Source organism: Amblyraja radiata, chromosome 31, assembly GCF_010909765.2.
Source record: "Amblyraja radiata isolate CabotCenter1 chromosome 31, sAmbRad1.1.pri, whole genome shotgun sequence".
In the NCBI taxonomy this organism is placed as follows: Eukaryota; Metazoa; Chordata; class Chondrichthyes; order Rajiformes; family Rajidae; genus Amblyraja; species Amblyraja radiata.
Genome location: NC_045986.1, coordinates 4935366 through 4952055, shown reverse-complemented (window position 1 = coordinate 4952055; position 16690 = coordinate 4935366). Strand labels below are relative to the sequence as shown.

Genomic DNA, 16690 nt, shown 5'->3' with positions numbered 1-16690 from the left:
TTCCACCCACCAAACCATACACCACCCCATCTCACCAGAGCAAGTGTTTTTCTCTATCTGTCTGTCTGTCTGTCTGTCTGTCTGTCTGTCTGTCTGTCTGTCTGTCTGTCTGTCTGTCTGTCTGTCTGTCTGTCTGTCTGTCTATCTATCTATCTATCTATCAATCCTGTTCCATTCCAGTTAACATGTTAAACATCTTGATCAGGTAATTCTTCAACCTTATAAGCCAAAAGAAATAAAAATGGACTTGAACCAATCTGTAATTAACTCTGATAGCTTCCCCAAAGTAATATATTAGTGGTGTTTGCCATCCTCATTCCCTACATTCACCCAACCTCTGCTCCAAAGGCCAGCGGCTGAGGTGGGATAGCCACAGTATTGCAGACCAGGTCTGTCTGAAACCTTAGACATTGCGGCATAACCTAGTTTGGTTAACGACAAAAATAAAGGCCCAACATATCTTGGCTCTGTCATTTTGCTTCATGATCATTGAGGCTATAGGTCAGCATCTCAGCGAATGGAGGGATATGGATCAGTTGGTCTTAACATCATGTTCAGCGCAGGCACTGTGGGCCAAAGAGCCTGTTCCTGCTCTGTGCTGTTCTGTGTTCTATCTCTGTTCATTGGGAGTGGGGAGGACCGATCACAACTGGATCCACCCAACCACAACAGAAACCTTCCTGTTCCATCGACCATTACGATCCCAAAATGGAATAGACTGGGATATGGTTGATCCTATTTGCCTTGGTCATAGTGTTCAAGAACAAGGCTGTGCTCTCACTTCACAACACCTAACATGTTATAAGGTCAAGGTTAATAAATGACAGCCAACCCAAGAGAACTAAACAATGAAGGTAAGTTCAGTATTTGCCAAGACCACAAATTCCTGATGGTCTCTCAGATCTGGCAGTCACTAGAACATTATTTTTAGGACAAATAATTCCTGTGGGTGTGCTGAAATTGGACCAATGCAGGAAACCACTGGCATGTGTTCAGATGGAGATTGCCTTTCCACAGGCATGAAGTCACTTAATGAGAACATGGTTTAGAAGTTGAGATGTAGTATAGAAGTTGGTATGTTGAGTTTAGAAGTTGGGATGTTTATGCTACAGTTGTGCAGGATGTTGATGAGGCCACGTTTGAAGTATTAGTTTCAGTTCTGGTCACCCTGTTATAGGAAAGATGATGTTAAGCTGGATAGAGTGCAGGGAAGATTTACGAGGATGTTGCCAGGACTTGAGGGCCTGAGCGACAGGGAGAGGTTGGGCAGGCTAGGACTTTATTCCTTGGAGCGCAGGAGGATGAGGAGTGACCTTACAGAGGTGTATAAGATCATGAGGGGAATAGATAGGGTCAATGCACAGAGTCTTTTACCCAGTAGGGGAGTCAAGAATCAGAGGACATAGGTTTAAGGTAAGGGGACAAAGATTTAATAGGACTTTTTTTACTCAAAGGGTGGTGGGTATATGGAACTAGCTGGCAGAGGAGGTAGTTAAGCAGGTTCCATCACAACATTTAACAGATATTTGGACAGGGTCATGGATAGGAAAAGTTTAGAGAGATATGGGCCAACATTTGTTGGTGGGACTTATGTAGATGGGGCACCTTAGACGTCATGGGCAAATTGGGCCGAAGGGTCTGTTTCCATGCTGTATGATGGTATATTGTGGAAAAATAAACAACACTGCAAAATCGTTGATGCTGATTTAAGGTTGAGTGCCCAGAGATCTCAAATCCATACATAGACTTGCCAGTCTACGCAACACCTGAACTACAGTCAGGAGGTCAGTAAATGAGAAAGGAGGCAAGGAAAGTCACTCTGCTTTAAGGCGCTTGGAAGGTAAGGCAGTGCAGTGGCGCAGCGGTAGAGTTGCTGTGTTACAGCACCAGAGACCCGGGTTTGATCCTGACTACAGGTGCTGTCTGTGTGAAGCTTGTACGTTCTCCCTGTGACCGTATGGGTTTTTCTCCAGATGCTTTGGTTCCACCCACATTCCAAAGACGCAGAGGTTTGTAGGTTAATTGGCTTCTGTAAAAATTGTAAATTGTCCCTAATGTGGAAGATAGTACTAGTGTGTAGGGTGATCGCTGATCGGCACGGGCTCGGTGGGCTGAAGGGCCTGTTTCCACACTGTATCTCTAAATTCTAAAGTAAGAATCCAGGCTATTGATAAGATGAGACCATTGGACTACATACTGGTGACAGGTTGAGATTGTGCACACTGGGAGATTGGGCAAGTTGATACTAATGTTCATGCTGCCTTGCCGAAGCATCTCATTACTGGCCCTTATTTATTTTAAGGAATAATAATGATAGTCATCTGTGGTCAGTGAGTCACTATGGATGAGTGACTAAGATGTCTACAATCTGGTGACTAAGCTCGGCATAACAGGCATCTCTTCCCACTCCAGCCTTGCTTGATGGAACATTGGACCTTCTCCAGGACCTCCAGATCCTTGTTTTGTGTCCAGGTCCTGGAATGCCATTTGACTGCCAAGGCAGCATCTTATAAACATGGTGCGATACAACTGGAGCCCTGGGCTACCCTCACATGAAAGAAAGAACAGTCTATTCTCGCACAGTCAGCCACATCCAATTTCCAGAAATGAATCTGATGGTTTCCTGGGGTGAAATCTGCTATATCTTAGTGAGGAGTGAATAATTCTGGTGCCTTGCCAATCACATTCTTATTTGTCATTCCTTTAACTCAAAGAGAAGTGGCACTGCATTTCTTATTATTGCGTGACTCAAGTGGTATTTTGTACTAAAGTAACCACGCTTAACTAACTTTCACAGAAGGAAATGAAGATTAAGATTTATATCATAATTTTCCCAGCTTCAGGTTGTCACGGTAGTCCTCAGCCACTGACGTGTCTTTTTCGAAGTGTATTAATTGTTAGAGATGGAGTGGATGTGGAGCCAATGTTTCCACTAGTGGGTCTTGGACCAGAGGCCATTGCCTCAGATTAAAGGATGTACCTTTAGAAAGGAGAATGTCTTTAGTCAGAGGGTGGTGAATCTGGGGAATTTATTGCCACAGAAGGTTGTCGAGGTCAAGTCAATTTTTAAGGCTGAGATAGATAGATTCGTGATTAGTATGGGTGTTAGGGGTTATGGGGAGAAGGCAGGAGAATGGGGTTGAGAGGGAAAGATAGATTAGCCATGATTGAGTGGCAGAGTAGACACGGTGGGTCGAATGACCTAATTCTGCGCCTAGAACTTATGAACTTATGGACTTTTACCAACATGCTTCCTCAAACAGCCATGTGACAATGATCATGTAGACTGTTGCGTGATATTAATTGAAAGATAAAAGTTAATATGAAGCCGGCAGCTCCCCATCTCTTCTTTGAAGCAATCCCATCCAATTCAGAGGACCTATGGGCCTTCAGTTTAATGTTTCTTCCACAAAGCAGCACCTCCACACGTACATCTTCCCTCAGCATTACATTGGGTAGCAAGCCCAAACACGCATGCTCACATTTCTGAAGGACTTTAACTCCAAATCTTCTGCTCCAGAGTTGAGAGTACTTCACATTGAGCCACAGCTGAAGTGAAACAGTTCGGACTTTCAATCTTATGCGGCTATAAACACGAGGCCAAATCCCAGTGGTTTGCAGGTGGGGTAAAGAACGATTAAATTTCACGTTCTACATAATGTAGCATGTTCTTGGATGAATTGTCTGGGCACTTGTATCCACTTGTATGGTCAGCCTCCTTGAGAATAAAAACTTGGCCAGATTTGAACGCATGTTATGAAATCGAACGCAAAGTGCTAAGAGGCAAGTTTGACAGCTGACACAAAGTCAAGATTCCACAGATGCCAGAAAGAAATACAATCTTTTTGTGTGGAGATTAGAAATGTATGTCAAACCGATAGATCCTCTCGATACTTAAACCTTATGGTTGTAGTACATTTTAGAGCTACATTTACAGGAAATGTGCATAATATGCAAACCATCTACTCATCAACAGTAACCATATAACCATATAACCATATAACAATTACAGCACGGAAACAGGCCATCTCGACCCCTCTAGTTCGTGCCGAACACATAATCTCCCCTAGTCCCATATACCTGCGCTCAGACCATAACCCTCCATTGCTTTCCCATCCATATAACTATCCAATTTATTTTTAAATGATAAAAACGAACCTGCCTCCACCACCTTCACTGGAAGCTCATTCCACACAGCCACCACTCTCTGAGTAAAGAAGTTCCCCCTCATGTTACCCCTAAACTTCAGTCCCTTAATTCTTAAGTCATGTCCCCTTGTTTGAATCTTCCCTACTCTCAGTGGGAAAAGCTTTTCCACGTCAACTCTGTCTATCCCTCTCATCATTTTAAAAACCTCTATCAAGTCCCCCCTTAACCTTCTGCGCTCCAAAGAATAAAGCCCTAACTTGTTCAACCTTTCTCTGTAACTTAGTTGCTGAAACCCAGGCAACATTCTAGTAAATCTCCTCTGTACTCTCTCTATTTTGTTGACTATAAACGGGAGCTTGTACTAAAGGCAGTTGCTATATTTCCTAATTAAACCAATGAATTAAGCAAAGATTCCAGGAAATGGCGTAATTACTGAGTAACTGTTTCTCATCATTCTAATTCTCTTGTAAAGTAAACGGAAATTATGAGCAATATTTCCTGAGTAGTTCTTACACTCTGGGTGGCTAGTTTGCCCTCCCTATCAACATGAAGAACAATACGATACCATACCATACGATGGCACTTTTTTGTCAGACCGAGGTCTGAAATTTGTTTTTGCATCCAGCCATACATTAAAATAAAGAACACAACACACAGTCGAGTCCAACATAAAACATCCCCACACGGCAGAATCCAAAGGTTTCCCACTGTGAGGGAAGGCACCAATGTGGACCATTCAACACAAAGAAGTGTTGAACAAGTGAGGATATTCAGCCCCTCAAACCTGTTTTATCATTCAGCAAGATCTTGCCAGGCTGTATCTGAACTCCATCCAGCTGTTTACATTCCATGTGTCGGAAGGAACTGCAGATGCTAGTTTAAACCGAGATTGACACAAAAAGCTGGAGTAACTAGGCAGGTCAGACAGCATCTCTGGAGAGAAGGAATAAGTGACGTTTCGGGTGCTGAGGTTCCATGTGATTTGACACTGATAGTGGACAACATGGGGCTGGCTGGGTACCCTGGAGAGCTGCTCCCCCATCCACACTTATCTGCAGCACACTAGATCCCTGAAGCTAACTCTTGATCAAAGACCTTCCCACTGAAAATACCCCCACCCCTATCAGCAATCAAAACCATGAACAAGCCTCTGATATTCCCAAACATGGAAATTATTTTTTAAAAAAAAGAATTTAAAGAATAAAACACATAAGTGCGTTATAAATGCCTGATAAAGGGTCTCAACCCAAAACACCTATTCCTTTTCTCCAGAGATGCTGAGTTACTCCAGCATTTTGTGTTTATCTTCTTTAATAAAACTATATCGATATACTTATCAAACTCTGATCTTGGATGTGGATGTCAGACTGAGTATTTGTGTATTTATTTGTGTCTTTTTCTGTGATTCACATCTCCTCGAAAACCCGACGCGCTAACGGTGAAATTTTAACATATTCCGGTAGAGATTTACCTCATGATCTCAAAAATTGCCTCATCTGAAAATGTGATTCATTATTTATTGAGTTATTTCTTCAAATTGTTCACAAATCTGAGATCTTTTAAAAATCTAACGAGCTGATGACGTCATAATGGCTCTGCTCCTCGCGGCCAGCTGCGCAGATTTTTCACAACGCAGTCGGCTGGGCATTGTTGACCAATGTCAAAGGTTCAAAGGTTCAAAGGTTATTTTATTGGTCACATACACCTAGGTGTAGTGAAATGCTTCTTGCAGCACAAAGAAAGAATACAGACATAACATTAATAAGAGATTTAAACATAAAGAACATCCCCCCACAATGGTTCCCATTATGAGGGAAGGCACAATGTCCAGTCCCCATCCCCAGTTCATCCATAGTCGGGCCTATTGAGGCCTCCAGAGTTGCCTCCACGGAGGCCCGATGTTCCAGGCTGTTCTCGCCGGGTGATGGTGCTCCCGGCGTCGGGAGAATCATCTCAGCGGCATGGGAACCCTGGAACAGCCGCTTCCGTACCGGAGCCGCGGCTTCCGAAGCCAACAAGGCCGCGCCGGATGGAGCTCCACAACTGGTGATCTCGCAGAGAGATCCCAGGCACCCGATGAAAAGTCAGCACCGCCGCCCGCAGCTGGCAGCTCCACAGACCCGCAGCTCCGCGATGTTTTTATTGACGGTCTCAGCTCACTGGAGTTCCAGCGCGGCGACCCGGGTCGGGCATCGCCCGCTCCGCGATAGCGCTCCAGCGCTGTGCCGCTGCCGAAGCCGAGGTTCTGGACGGTCCCCGACAGGAAACACTGCTCCAGGCCCGCTGGTAGCCGCGGAGGACGGGTCGACGGTGCAGCCCGGAGAAAAGCTGCCTCTCCGACCAGGTAGGGACCCTAGAAAAGCAGTTTCCCCCCTCCCCCCTCCCCCCCACATAAAAAGGCTAGACCTCCAGAACAAAAAACTCAACTAACTAAAAATAAAAATAAAAGAGAGAAAAAAACGGACAGCTGCAGGCTGGGCAGCCATTCCATACAGGACGGCGCCCCCTATCTTGTGTGATGATGTCCTATTTTATTATCCTTTGTTATTCACCAGTGTGAAATAATTCCACTGCACCATTTGGAGGCAAGCCTAACCTGTCTTTCATTGGACAAGTGTGCCCAGAATTGTTGAAAAGACAACAGACCTATGATTTTACTTTGAGGAGTGGCCAGAAAACTGCTTGTGATGCTGGAAACCTGAGACAGAAAGCAATTATTCTCTGATCCAGCATGCTATAACATCCCAGAAAATCTCCCTCGGCAATGTGTTTATTTGGCAGCCCTGGAGTGGAAGAATGTGCTTTGCAGGGAGGCTCTGACCAAGACATAGGCTTCCTCAGAGGAGACTCCACTGTAAATACGGAGAGACCTGGAATGTTTTAAAGCTGAGGAACGTGCTGGTGAAGTGAGGTAGTTTTCGGAAAGAGTTTGTGAAAGATTATTCCCTGAACGAGGATGCAAATCTGTGGAGGAAAGAGGAATGGAGTGGGATTTATTGGAGAGCTCTACCAGGGAACTAGTCCAAACATGGTGGGGCAAATGGCCTCCTCCTGGTACATCATTGGAGGTTGTCCTTAAAGAAGGGTTTGAAGCATGAATTGGAATGGGATCGTAATGCAAAGGTGAACTGCAAGATGAATGCTATCTTCTTACCAATTTATATGGAGGAGAGGTTTATGCAAAAGATGCTGATAGGCTTAGAATGTACAACTTCTAAAAACCGTTGTACATTTTCGTCATGTTCAGCTTGTTTTTTTTTAATTTGATTTGATTTGATTCAATTTATTGTCATTGCACTTTTCAGTGCAACAAAATGGTTTAGCTTGCAGTCATAACATAGAATAATAACAAACACTCAACACAGTTTAAAGTCCCAAAGTCATTGTCTCTTCCCTCCTTGCTCTCCCTCTCCCTCTGCGCTGAGGCAATCCAAGCCTCCGATGTTGTGACCCCGCCGGGTGATGGTAAGTCAGTCCCGCGGCTGAATCCGTGCTCCGCAAACGGGCCGGTTCAAACTCCGCGGCCCGGGGCGGTCGAAGCTGCTGAAGCTGCCGTCCTCCAGTCCAGCGGACGCAGCTGTAGTTGCGGTAGCTCCGGAAAACAGAACTCGAGCTCCCGATGATGTCGTCTACTGGCCCGCGGCCGAGCCTCCAAGGCTCCAAAGTCGGGTCGCCCCGCAACCACAGCCCCGAAGTCGGCCAGCCTCGCGCTGGTAAGTCCTGGCTCTGCCTCCGCAGCCTCGAGGTCGGCCGCAGTTGGAGGCTGCCAGCTCCGAGATAGGCCTCAGCGCAGACGGACACGGAGATGGGGGATACGGCAGGAAAGGTCGCACCCCCCCCCGAAGGAAGAGTCAAAAAACATGTTACACCCACCCCCCCACACATTTCCCATTTGCTTCAAACGCAGTGTATTTCTTCTCTGATTCCTTCAAAGGAATTTGGTAGCAAGCACTTTTTAAGTCAAAAGTAGAGAATATCTTATACTTAGCTAATGTACTGATAATCTCTTTTATACGAGATAATGGATATGCATCAAACTCCGTGAACTGGTTTATAGTTTGAGAGTGATCAATGCAGAGTCTCTTTCTATGTCTCTCCAAGGGGTCCTTAACCACGACAACTTGTGCCCTCCAAGGGGAAGAGATGGGTTCTTTCATCCCTTCTTGTAAAAAAATTAGGTACTTCTGTGTTGATAAAGTTTCTGTCATCTTTACTAAAATGTCTTGATTTTGTAGCAATTGGCTTGCACTTGGAGGATAAATAAGTGAATAATGAAGGACATTCAACAAATGCAGCAGAAAAAACCACACAATACTGGTGGCTATGACAATACAAGATCAGGCATAGTTCCTTCATACATGATTTGAAGTGATCTGTGCAGTTTCTGGAAATCCTGACCTAGAATTATATCGCCACACAAAATTTTCAAAATACCAAGACACAGATTTATAGCTAGTTTTGTTCAGAATTTAAGTATTGAGAGTTGTCAGAGCCATTGAGATTTCTCTATTTGAAGGAATTATAGTTAGATTTAGTCGAGTCACAACTTGTTCACATAAAACTTTCTGAACTGCCAGAATCAAGTAGTACATTAAGTGTATGGCCATTGATGGATACCGTTGTAGCTGCATGAGACAAGCTCTGAGGAAATGCAGCTGTAATTGCACATAAAGAAGGCATACACAAGGCAGCAGTCACACTTTTAGTAGTTGCTTTGGACTTGCATACTCTAGAATAATGCCCCTTCTTGCCACAACTATTACCAGTTGCCTCTCGAGCAGGGCATCTCTCTCTCTTATGAATATTACCCCTGCAAAAGTAACACTTCCTTTTTGAATAAGTATATGCTGCAGCAAGGGAACATTTATCAGTAGAAATTGTTTTAATTTGCTCCATATTAGTACTTGGGTGAGATTCTTTTGTAGTAGTTGCAGCAGAATACACATTAGATGAGCCATAAGCATCTGAATTTTTCTGAGCCTAATGAGTAAGTCTAATGAGTAAGCTTGATTGTAAGCGGACTGTAAATCCAAGGTTTTGTTTTCTAATAGTCTCTGTCGTATTAAAAGCGATGCCAAACCATTGATAAAAGAGTCTCGAATAACTTCCTGTCGATATTGATCAGCTGTAACTGCTTTGAAGGCACAGTCTTTACTAAGTCTTTGAAGTTCTTGTAAAAATTCATCAAGTGACTCACCAGGTTTTTGTTTATGAGTGGCAAGGAGGTGTCGAGCAAGTATCACGTTGGGTGTCTTAACGAAGAGTCTGCTTAGTACATCAATAGCAGAATCATAAGTTGTACATTCCTCTATGTAATCATATACATCAGAAGAGACGGAGCTTACTAATGTCCTGAATTTGTCTGGTGCATTGTCGCCACACTCATCAAAGAAGTTATTTTGTGCACAAAGCCAGTGCTTCCATTCCTTTGCAGCAGTAGGTGAGTTGGGATCCAGATCCAAGCGTTGTGGTTTCAATAGTTTCCCCATCCCAATGTCACACTGCTTAACTTCTGAGATTGAGTTGCTTAAATTGTTGTGAGGGAAATGAAACTTTTACGCTACTCGTAATTTACTTCAATTTTATTTAAGTTTTAAGCAAATTTTGTAATACATAACTTCAAAGTGTCTGGAAAATATCGCTGATTCCACAGGCCTCGCCGGCTGAGAGACCCCGCATATGTGCACACTCTGGAAAGGCCCCGCACATGCGCTCACTTCAGAGGTGATGGCATTTAAGGTTGCCACTTGCACTCAACTGGCTAATTTAAGAGTACGCAGAGAGGACTCTGTTCAAAATCATCTCATTCAGCCACGACATAGAGATGTCTTCAGCACCAAACTCAAGAGCAATCCCATTAGAATCTTATACAGGAGGGTGGCCATTCAACTCTGATTTATGAAGGAGGGGCCCAGCTTCATGAAGTAGTTGTGCAGTCTACACATGGTTTATTTTGGAGTATCCAAGTAGAATGTCCAAAATGATAACGTCTTGGTCGTGGAGTGGTGATTAGCTCATTTTTATTTGGAGAATAAGTATGTCTGTCGGAAGGTGCCAAGGAATCGAGGTTACGTTAAATTGTCACATCAACCCACAATGAGGATTGTTGTGGGGGGACCTCACTTAGACAGAAGCTGGGGAGAAATATAGACGTCAGGGCCTGCCCACAACACGGGTGGATATCAGTAGTTCTGGCCGATGACCTTTCCCTGGATCTGCTTCTCTAACCATTCCCAATTCTGAAGGAAGGTTTAGAGATAGTGATACAGTGCAGCAACAGGCCCTTCAGCCCACCGAGTCCATGTGATCACCCATACACTAGCACCATCTTACACACCATTTCAGTCTGGTTTATAATCACATGTAAACGTGGGCTTTTTCACGCCAGGGACAATTTCTACCAAAGTCAATTAGCTTACAAACCTGTATGTCTTTGGAGTGTGGGAGGAAATTACGGGACCCGGAGAAAACCCACGCAGGTCACAGGGAAAACCCATAGTCAGGATCGAACCTGGGACTCTGGCGCTGTAAGGCAACAACTATACCACTGTGCTTCTCCTTAAAGAGTTCAGCCTTTAATAGGCACAACCTGCATTAATATTATGCAGCTACTTCCCTACTACAGTCAAATCAGTAGTTCCGGTCTAACCAATCCCAATTCTGCGGGGAGCTCTTCAACCTGAAGTGTTCATGCTTTCTCTCACCACCAATGATGCTCAACCTCTTGAGTATTGCCAGCATTTTATTTCAGATTTTCAGTATCTGCAGCATTTTGCTTTTGTAGAAATTACTGTTGTGGGCGTACATAGGTGAACTCGCATTACTCTTCCATGCTGTTTGAACAGGGGGTTTAATGTGTTTAAACTCAATGGCTCTGATATAACATGTTTACAGGGTACATTACCAAGAGGGCAGTATGGTGGCGCAGCGTTGGAGTTGCTGCCTTACAGCGCTTACAGAGCCAGAGACCCGGGTTCGATCCCGACAATGGTTTGTACATTCTCCCCATGACCTGCGTGGGTTTTCTCCAAGGTCTTTGGTTTCCTCCCACACTCCAAAGATGTACAGGGTTGTAGGTTAATTAACTTGGTATAAATGTAAATTGTCCCTAGTGTTAATGTGCGGGGGTCACTGCTTGGTGCAGACTCCGTGGGCTGAAGCGTCTGTTTCCGAGCTGTATCTCTAAATTAAATAACTAAAACTAAAGTAGCCTTTGCTCCAAACCCCTAGCCTTTCCCTAGACTGGGGTGAATTTGCATTCCACCCCAGTCCAGGGGAAGTAATGTGTAGGAAGGAACTGCAGATGCTGGATTAAACTGAAGATAGTCACAAAAAGCTGTAGTAACTCAGCAGGACAGGCAGCATCTCTGGAGAGAAGGAATGGGTCTGAAGAAGGGTCTCGACCCAAAACATCATTCATTCTTTTTCTCCAGAGATAATAATAATAATAATACATTTTATTTATGGGCGCCTTTCAAGAGTCTCAAGGACACCTTACAAAAATTGAGCATGTATAAGAGATGCTGCCTGTCCTGCTGAGTTACTACAGCTTTTTGTGTCAATCCAGGGGAGGTAATGGTGAACTTGCCGAATCTGTGCTCCCACAGATGCCCCAATGAAAGCGGCAGAGATAAGAGAGTTTGTGTTGTGGTCCCAACTCTAACCTGCCCCCCCCCCCCACCCCCCTCCCCCCTCCTCTCCCCTCCCCCCCCCCTCCCCTCCCCTCCCCTCCCCTCCCCTCCCCCCCCTCCCCCCCCTCCCTGCCTGGACCGTGGGATCAGTGGGTTTACTGTAGGAAGCCCCACACCTGGCCTGGTGACACACTGGCTAAAGCCAACGCTCATCCTCTCACTGGGACACACTGCCTGGCCAGATCGATAGCTCTTGATTCCTGCATCCCAGCAAGAATGTGTGCCTTCAGGAGAGAAGAAAAAACTGGGAACAGATTTGAGAGGAAAATGATTTCCATCTGCCTTTATTTAACAGGCAGCTTTGTTAGTAAACGACATGAGTTTATAACACGAGTGGCAGATGCTTGGCCAGGTTTGAAAGGGATCTGTTTATCATCCAATCAAAACTGCAGCGTCAGAGCTGGTCAATAATTGCTTAATTGATTGCAGTTTCTGACTTGAACCCCTGCCACTTACTCCCTTTGCAGCTGTGCTAGTCTGATGTAGAAATGCTACTGACTTCTATATTGTTCTGGAATTATCTGGAGTGGCAGAGAGAGAGCGGGGAGTGAAAGGCCTGGATAGAATAGATATGGAGAGGATGTTTCCACTAGTGGGAGAGTCTAGGACCAGAGGCCTTAGCCTCATAATAAAAGGATGTACTTTTAGAAAGGAGATAAGGAGGAATTTATTTAGTCAGATGGTGGTGAATCTGTAGAATTCATTGCCACAGATGGCAGTGGAGGCCATGTCAATGGATACTTTTATCAATCAATCAACGGAGATTGACAGATTCTTGATTAGTACACGTATCAGGGGTTATGGGGAGAAAACAGGAGAATGAGGTTGAGAGGGAAAGATAGATCAGCCATGATTGAATGGTTTAGTAGACTTGATGTGCCCAATGGCCTAGTTCTGCTCCTATACCTTAGGAACTTATGAAGAGCACAAGGGGAAGCCCTAGTAGCCACAATGTATTTCACCATCTGGTTAAGGTCTTGACTTCTCCTCATACATAACCTACTTCCCCATACCATCCGCTTACCATCAATCAGGTCCTTATGAAGTTCACTCACCATTGTAATGTAGGAAACATGGCAGCCAAATTTATATATATATTCTTGGTGGCAGCGCCTAACGGCAGCGGCTCGACTACAGTCGTCCGTCTTTTTTTTTTTGTTAAATGTATGTTTTGAGCTTAGTTTTTTTTTTTTAGCTATGTATATATGGGAGGTGGAGGGGGGGATGTGGGGGAAACCGTTAGTCTCTTCCCTGTACGGGGACCCGACATTTTCCCTGTCGGGTCTCTGGTGTCGTTGGGCCTAACATCGTGGAGCCGGTGGTGGCCTCCGGCCAGGACCAACCTGAGGTCTCCAGTCACGGAGCCTGCGGAACTGACATCGCAGAGCTGGCCGTCTTCGGAGCGGGGAGAGCTGTGGTGGCGCTCGGCTGCGACCCGACTTTGGAGCTTCGGAAGCTCCGGCCGCAGTCCTGGTGGACAGGATATTGGGAGCTCCAGGTCCCTGGTGGGAGACGGCTTTTCAGAGCTCCCGCAATGGCAGCTTCTCCCGCTGGAATCGCGGGGTTGAAAGGACATGGAGCCGGGGGCCTAACATTGCCCGGCGTGGCTAAAATGGCCACAGGACTTACCATCGTCCGCCGGGGGCTTTAACATCGGAGCCCCAGTTTGCCTAGACGCTGCAGTTGGACCGCAGGTGAAGAATAAAGGGAAGAGATTAGCGGGTTAGTGTGCAGGGATCGCTGTTCGCCATGGACTCGATGGGCCTATGGGCATGTTTTCTCACTGTACCCTGTATCTCTAAACTAAACTAAACTAAATCCAGCTCCATAGGACTTTAGTTTGGCCACATTTGGAGAATTGCGTGCAGTTCTGGTTATCCCATCACAGGAAGGAAGAATAGGGAGGCTTTGGAAAGGATGAATAGGCAGTTTCAAGACTGATGCCTGGATTAGTGGGTATTAACTACAGCGAGAAGTTGGATGGACTTGGATTATTTTCTCTGCGATGCCAGAGGTTGAGGGGAAATGTGATAGAAGTATATATAATTATTAGAGGCATATATTGGGGAGGAAGTCGGGTGGAAATATCAATTACTAGAGGGCATACAGTAGCTTTAAAGTGAAAAGGGAAGAGTTTAAAGAAGAGGTGCAGGACACGTTTTTATGCAGAGGGACGTGAGTGCCAGGAACACACTGCCACGGATGGTGATAGTGGCAGAAATGATAGTGGTATTTAAGAGACTTTAGTATAGGTATAGTCCATGTGCAGGGAATGGAGGAATATGGATTATATGCAGGCAGATAGGAGTTGGTTTTGGCATCTTGTTTGGCATAGACATTATGAGCCATAGGGCCTATTCCTGTATTGTTTATTCTATGTTCAGACCTATCTGTAGGTAACCAGGACAATATTCACCAAGACCAAGTCCAAGTCCAAGATCAGCTTGGTATACTGTGCAAATGGCAATTTGATGTATGAGATTAACCTGATGGACCATGTTCATCTTCAGATATCTGATGTTGCTTTTTAATGTTCTAGGCATCAAGACGTGCTCGATTGGGAATGGAGGTTGTGATCATGATTGTGTTCAGTTGTCGATAGCACACTACCAGTGTCGGTGTCGACACAACTACCAGCTCCAGGAGGATGGCAAGCACTGCGAGTGTAAGTAGCAGACCACCCATGGACTGGTGATGGGAGGGAGAGGACCACCCATCACATGTTCATAAGTTGCAGGAACAGAATTAGGCCATTCGGCCCATCAAGTCTACTCCGCCATTCAATCATGGCTGATCATTCTTTCCCTCTCAACCCCATTCTCCTGCCTTCGCCCCATAACCCCTGACACCCTTACCAAACAAGAATCTGTCAATCTCCACCTTAAAAATATCCATTGACTTAGCTTCCACAGCCGTCTGTGGCAATGAATTTCAGATTCACCACCCTCTGACTAAAATAATTCCTCCTCATCTCCTTTCTAAATGTATGTCCTTTTTCACTGAGGCTGTGGCCTCTGGTCCTAGACTCCCCCACTAGTGGAAACATCCTCTCCATATCCAGTCTATCCAGGCCTTTCACTATTTGGTAAGTTTCAATGAGGTCCCACCTCATCCTTCTAAACTATAGTGAGTACAGGCCCAGTGCCGTCAAACGCTCAGCGTATGTTAACCCAATCATCCCTGGCATAATTCTTGGAAAGCTCCTCTGGACTCTCTCCAAGCCAGCACATCCCTCTGTACAAGCAGCCATGGCAAATCTCGTGAGGAGACCCTGCTGAATTTCTCTATGTAGACAACTCAATCATGTTGCCTTCCCAGAGATTTGTAAAATTCCAATACTAATGGCAAGGTGTCGAAATGTTTTTCGCATCAACGGAAATTTGTGAGTCACCCTTTGTGAAGATTGGGAAATGTGAATTCCAAGCAATGCCTTGTCAGATTAGCCTGTGCAATGCCTTGTCAGATTAGCCTGTGCAATGCCAAGCTGAAGGTGACCATTGGGTTCAGGGGAACATTTCCAACAGTTGTATTGCAAGCTCCCTCTGTTTACTGGGATACAGTGCAGAAACAGGCCCACTGAGACCACTCCGACCAGCGATCACCCCGTACACTAGCACTATCCTACACACCAGGGACAATTTAAAATCTTACCGGCTAATTAACCTACAAACCTGTATGTGTTTGGAGGAAACTGGAGCACCCAAAGAAAGCCCACGCAGGTCACTGGGAGAAGGTACAAACTCTGTACAGGTAGCGCCCGTAGTCAGGATCAAACCTGGGTCTCTGGAGCTGTAAGGTAACATTATTGCCATAGAGGGAGTACAGAGAAGGTTCACCAGACTGATTCCTGGGATGTAAGGACTTTCATATGAAGAAAGACTGGATAGACTCGGCTTGTTAGAATTTAGAAGATTGAGGGGGGATCTTATAGAAACTTACAAAATTCTTAAGGGGTTGGACAGGCTAGATGCAGGAAGATTGTTCCTGATGTTGGGGAAGTCCAGAACAAGGGGTCACAGTTTAAGGATAAGGGGAAAATCTTTTAGGACCGAGATGAGAAAAACATTTTTCACACAGAGAGTGGTGAATCTCTGGAATTCTCTGCCACAGAAGGTAGTTGAGGCCAGTTCATTAGCTATATTTAAGAGGGAGTTAGATGTGGCCCTTGTGGCTAAAGGGATCAGGGGATATGGAGAGAAGGCAGGTACAGGATACTGAGTTGGATGATCAGCCATGATCATATTGAATGGCGGTGCAAGCTCGAAGGGCTGAATGGCCTACTCCTGCACCTATTGTCTATGTTTCTACCACTGCGTCACTGTGCTGTCCCCAAGATCTCTGCATGTTACACAGCAGCACAGTCAGCATTTAAAGGGACTTATCGCAATCGAAGCAACTCTCGTCCAGTTACAAGGGAGGGTTGCTGCCGAATAATAGGATGCTGGGGTTTTGGAGGTGGGAGAGTGCCCCCAGAGGGTTGGGAAGACCTGCACAGGCTGCCTGCCCACAGGAGACATTTTCTTTAAGCCATGTGGGCCAAGGGGACTTCCAGGGGAAAAGCCCGGCACTTCTGACAGAATGTTACATGAGATGCCAGCGTGGTCAATACATGTCTCCATTTTGAGAAACCCTCGAAAGCAGGCACACGTCTGCTGCCGGGGATGAAAACATGAAGACACATTCTCCATGAGCACAGTGTTTGGGTAACCTTCTTATTGCTGCAGTGAGTGATAAATTGAGATATGGCAGAGGGTGGGGTGGGTAGAGGGTGGGGTGACCAGAGGGTGGGGTGGGCAGAGGGTGGGGTGGGCAGAGGGTGGGGTGGGTAGAGGGTGGGGTGGGTAGAGGGT

The 16690-nt window shown here is 45.5% G+C and overlaps 1 protein-coding gene across 1 annotated transcript in view; it reads left to right on the top strand.

Annotated features, from left to right (window-relative positions):
• megf6 (multiple EGF like domains 6) overlaps positions 1–16690 on the top strand; it is a 611064-nt gene that overhangs the window by 448836 nt on the left and 145538 nt on the right. Inside the window, 1 exon segment of the mRNA XM_033047803.1 lies at positions 14380–14505. Within this exon segment, the coding sequence (XP_032903694.1) occupies positions 14380–14505 (126 nt within the window).